Here is a 3,808-nt window from a genome sequence, read left to right on the forward strand (position 1 = left end):
TCCACTTTATCAGGGAGATGATCAAATCCATAGATATCCTTGCAATTCAAGAACCCTGGCAGGAATATAACACACATCTAATGGATGAAATTAGTGCACAACACGCAGTGTACTGTAAACCTGCCGACAAGACTGCTGACTCCTATGTGCGATTAAAGGACAAGTTCACCTTCATAAACATAAGGATTGACAGAATGCAACAATAATAGTAGAACACATCAGTGAAAGTTTGAGGAAAATTGGACAATCGATGCAAAAGTTATGAATTTTTAAAATTTTTGTGTTGGAACCGCTGGATGAGGAGACTACTACAGCTTGTGAGTCATATGCGTACAACAGTATAAAGAAAATGTAAAAGAAAATTCAACATATTTTCACTTTTTTCGCATAATAAAAGAGCACCTGACTTGCCTCTTTGTGAAGGCGGGGGGAATGATATTACCCATAACATATGTCGGTAACGAGTCAGGGGAATGTGTACTTTTTTCAAAAGACGGAATTTTGTGAAATTCTCTTTATATTTTCCTTATATTGTTGTACGCATGTGACATCTAAGTTATACATACACTGCAGTAGTCTTCTCATCCAGCGGTTACTGCACAAAACTTCAAAAATTCATAACTTTTGAACGGATTGTCTGATTTTCCTCAAACTTTCACTGATGTGTTCTACTAATATTGCTACATTCTCTCAATCCTTATGTTTATGAAGGTGAACTTGTCCTTTAAGAACCAGGGGAAAAGGAGGTGTCGCGATTCTCATTCGGAAATCTATTTACCCTCTCAATGGTTGAAATCCCAACCCAAATCTCCAGAACCATAGCTATCACGACCCATCTCCAGAACAAAGACAGCATAACACTCATATGTTGCTACCTCCCCTGCGGCACGTCTACAGCGGACCAGGCAGAGTACCACTCCTGCCTAGCAGTGATGTCGCAAATCATATCCTCCACGCCGGGAGCAATTATCATAGCCGGAGACTTCAATGCAGACACTGTCGGTTGCAAAAAGACCAAGAAAACGCAGTCGATCCTGAAGGACTTCATGAACCAGTACTCATTCACCAACCTCACTGCTCTACACTGTCACGATGACCCAATCACCTACCGCTCCGATGACGGAAGAAATAAATCCAGCATAGATGGCTTCCTGGTACCCTCCTCACAGGCCAGACTCTTTCACAATACCAACATCACCGGCTTGGTCCTACCAACACCTCAGATCACCTTATGGTTCTTACCAACCGAATACTCTCCTCAGACAAAACTCCAAAGACAGACAAATCCCACACCACAACATGTAAACCACTAAAGAGATTGAAGATGAAGTGGAAACAGGCAAGCAAACAAGAAATCAAGGAAAGCTATACACTCCCAATGGAAATGTCAGCACTGCACTTACTCCAGGAGAACACGGACGTCAGACGGATCGACTCTACCACAGCTGAAATCCTTCTTGAACATTTTACCAGAAGCATGATCAACTGCTCCCTCAAGTTACCACACTCCTTCCCATCGAAGAAGAACATAGGAAAACCAGAGTGGTCTTCTAAACTGCAAAGCTCCTTTGATAAAGCACATTGTGCCTGGAAAACATGGCAAAGGGGCAACGGTGAGAAAGAAGGAACCCTCTATGACAATCATATCGAACAAAAAAAGAGCTTCCGACGCAGCCTTCGCCAGGCTCGAGCACGACAGAAGAATTCTCTTATGAAAGAGATCGAATCAGCCTCAACCGTAAACCAAGCCTTGTTCTACCGACTCATCAAAGGGAACAGAGACACCTCTTGTAATGAAAGAGAGACCACCTCACTCTCGCACGCCGGCATAACTTACACCGATGGGGAGGTACTAATCGGTTGGCACAAATACTTCGCAGATCTAGCACATGACCCCGCTTCATCCCTCACCCAGATAGAGAGCAGAGCTACCCAGCCATACAACAACTGCCTGGAACCTTCTAACAAGAGAGAGTGGCAACTTAACTCACGCGAACTCAATGAGGCAATTGGCCGATTAAAGACCGGAAGGGCAAGTGGAGCGGATAATATCAGCCCAGAGCACTTCAAAAACCTGGGGATTGGCGCACGGAGATTACTACTAACGGTGTTGAATGCCATCATCAGATGCGGACTCTGCCCACGATCCCTCAAGGAACGCATCATCCTCCCTTTTCATAAAGGGAAAGGTAAAGACACAATGAACCCCAAAAACTACTGAGGGATCACACTCACCTCCGTCATTAGCAAACTCCTGGAACAATGCATAAAGCCACACCTCGAAAGACAGCTCACAACAATGAACATACCAGATGAACTTCAATTTGGATTCCGCAAGGGATTCTCCTGCCAACTTACCTCTCTCTCCCTGGAACTCACCATCGAAATAAACAATGCTGCAAAAAAACCTACCTTCATTGCCTTTCTCGACGCAGAAAAAGCCTTCGACAAAGTGTGGCATAAGGGGCTTCAAGAAAAACTCAGAGCTGCCCACTTGGATTGCAGCACGTACAATATCGTCCAAGACATGTACGATGGCATGACAAGCAGAGTCCTCTGGCAAGAGAGAACATCACCACCCTTCCCTATCACCCAGGGAGTACGACAAGGTGGAGTCTTCTCGCCCTCCCTATATACCCTATTCATTGATGACCTCATCAAAGAACTACGCAATAGAAACCTTGGATGCACCTCCCTGAACAGATATGCAGGGGTCATCGTCTTGGCGGATTAACCCCTCAAAGAGCGCAATAGTCATAACAAACAGGAAAAGATCAGACAGACAAATGGAATGGACAATGAACGGCACTTCCATTGAACAGAAGACCTCCCATGAGCATCTCGGAATTATGAAATCTGGAACCCGCCTCGACCCAACAGACACCATCATTGCAAAAGGCCTTAAAACCTTTTATGCCCTCTCTGGAGTCGGAGCCCACACTTTAGGTCTTATCCCCATAATATCCGCACACCTATGGAATACTTTCTGCCTCCCCCGCATGCTTTATGGGGTCTCCATATACCACCTAACAAAAAGCATGATAGCCAAACTCGAGCAGGCGCAAACACACCTTTTCAAACGGATCATCGGTCTACCCCTGTCTGCTGCAGATGAAAGTATATATCTCCTCACTGGCCTACAACCAATATCACGACGTATTGATCTTGAAACACTCCTACTGCTTGGCCAAACCCTCAACCTAGACCACACAAGGTTTGAGCGGCGTACCTTTCTCCATGCAGTAAGCTGCAACATCCCACTCATCCTTACTCTAAAGACCACCCTTTCTAAATACAACCTACCTAAACTCGATGACCTTATGAACTGTTTCATGCCATATCCCCGCTGGAAACGCCTCGCAAGAAATATCATCTCTGCAGCAACACAAAAGGACCTCACAGAAAAGATAAATCTCAAAACCTCACTTGAATTTTGGACACATTTGAATCACAATAACCCGAGGATACTCTACCCTTCAAACCCTCCATCCCATATCATCCGACAGGCCCTGACAGCAAGAGCTCAACTCTTAACATCCACATACCTCCTACAAACAAGACTCCTCAAGATTAAGAAGCAGATGGACCCCATATGCCCCCTATGCAACGAGGGTGATGAGACCACCGTACACTTTGTGGCTACCTGCCGTCACTCCACTGGAATCCGTCATGAATTTAACAAACAGAACAGAAAGTGCCTGCTGGACCATCCCTTTCCTTCCAACGACTATAACACCCAGACTGCGCTCCAATTTACATGCACCACACTCTTACCATATGACCCTAACCTCCCACAGTCTGCCAATGA

General features: G+C 45.2%; 1 protein-coding gene across 1 annotated transcript; it reads left to right on the top strand.

Annotated features, from left to right (window-relative positions):
* Positions 1-1,384: 1,384 nt before the first annotated feature.
* LOC139723037 (uncharacterized) lies at positions 1,385-2,221 on the top strand. Its single transcript, XM_071634314.1, has one exon. The coding sequence runs from the start codon at positions 1,385-1,387 to the stop codon at positions 2,219-2,221; it is 837 nt and encodes a 278-aa protein (XP_071490415.1).
* Positions 2,222-3,808: the final 1,587 nt, after the last annotated feature.

The sequence above is a fragment of the Diadema antillarum genome, unplaced genomic scaffold (genome assembly GCF_040938485.1).
Source record: "Diadema antillarum isolate AM-2024a unplaced genomic scaffold, OU_Dant_1.0 scf00000180, whole genome shotgun sequence".
NCBI classification, from domain to species: Eukaryota; Metazoa; Echinodermata; class Echinoidea; order Diadematoida; family Diadematidae; genus Diadema; species Diadema antillarum.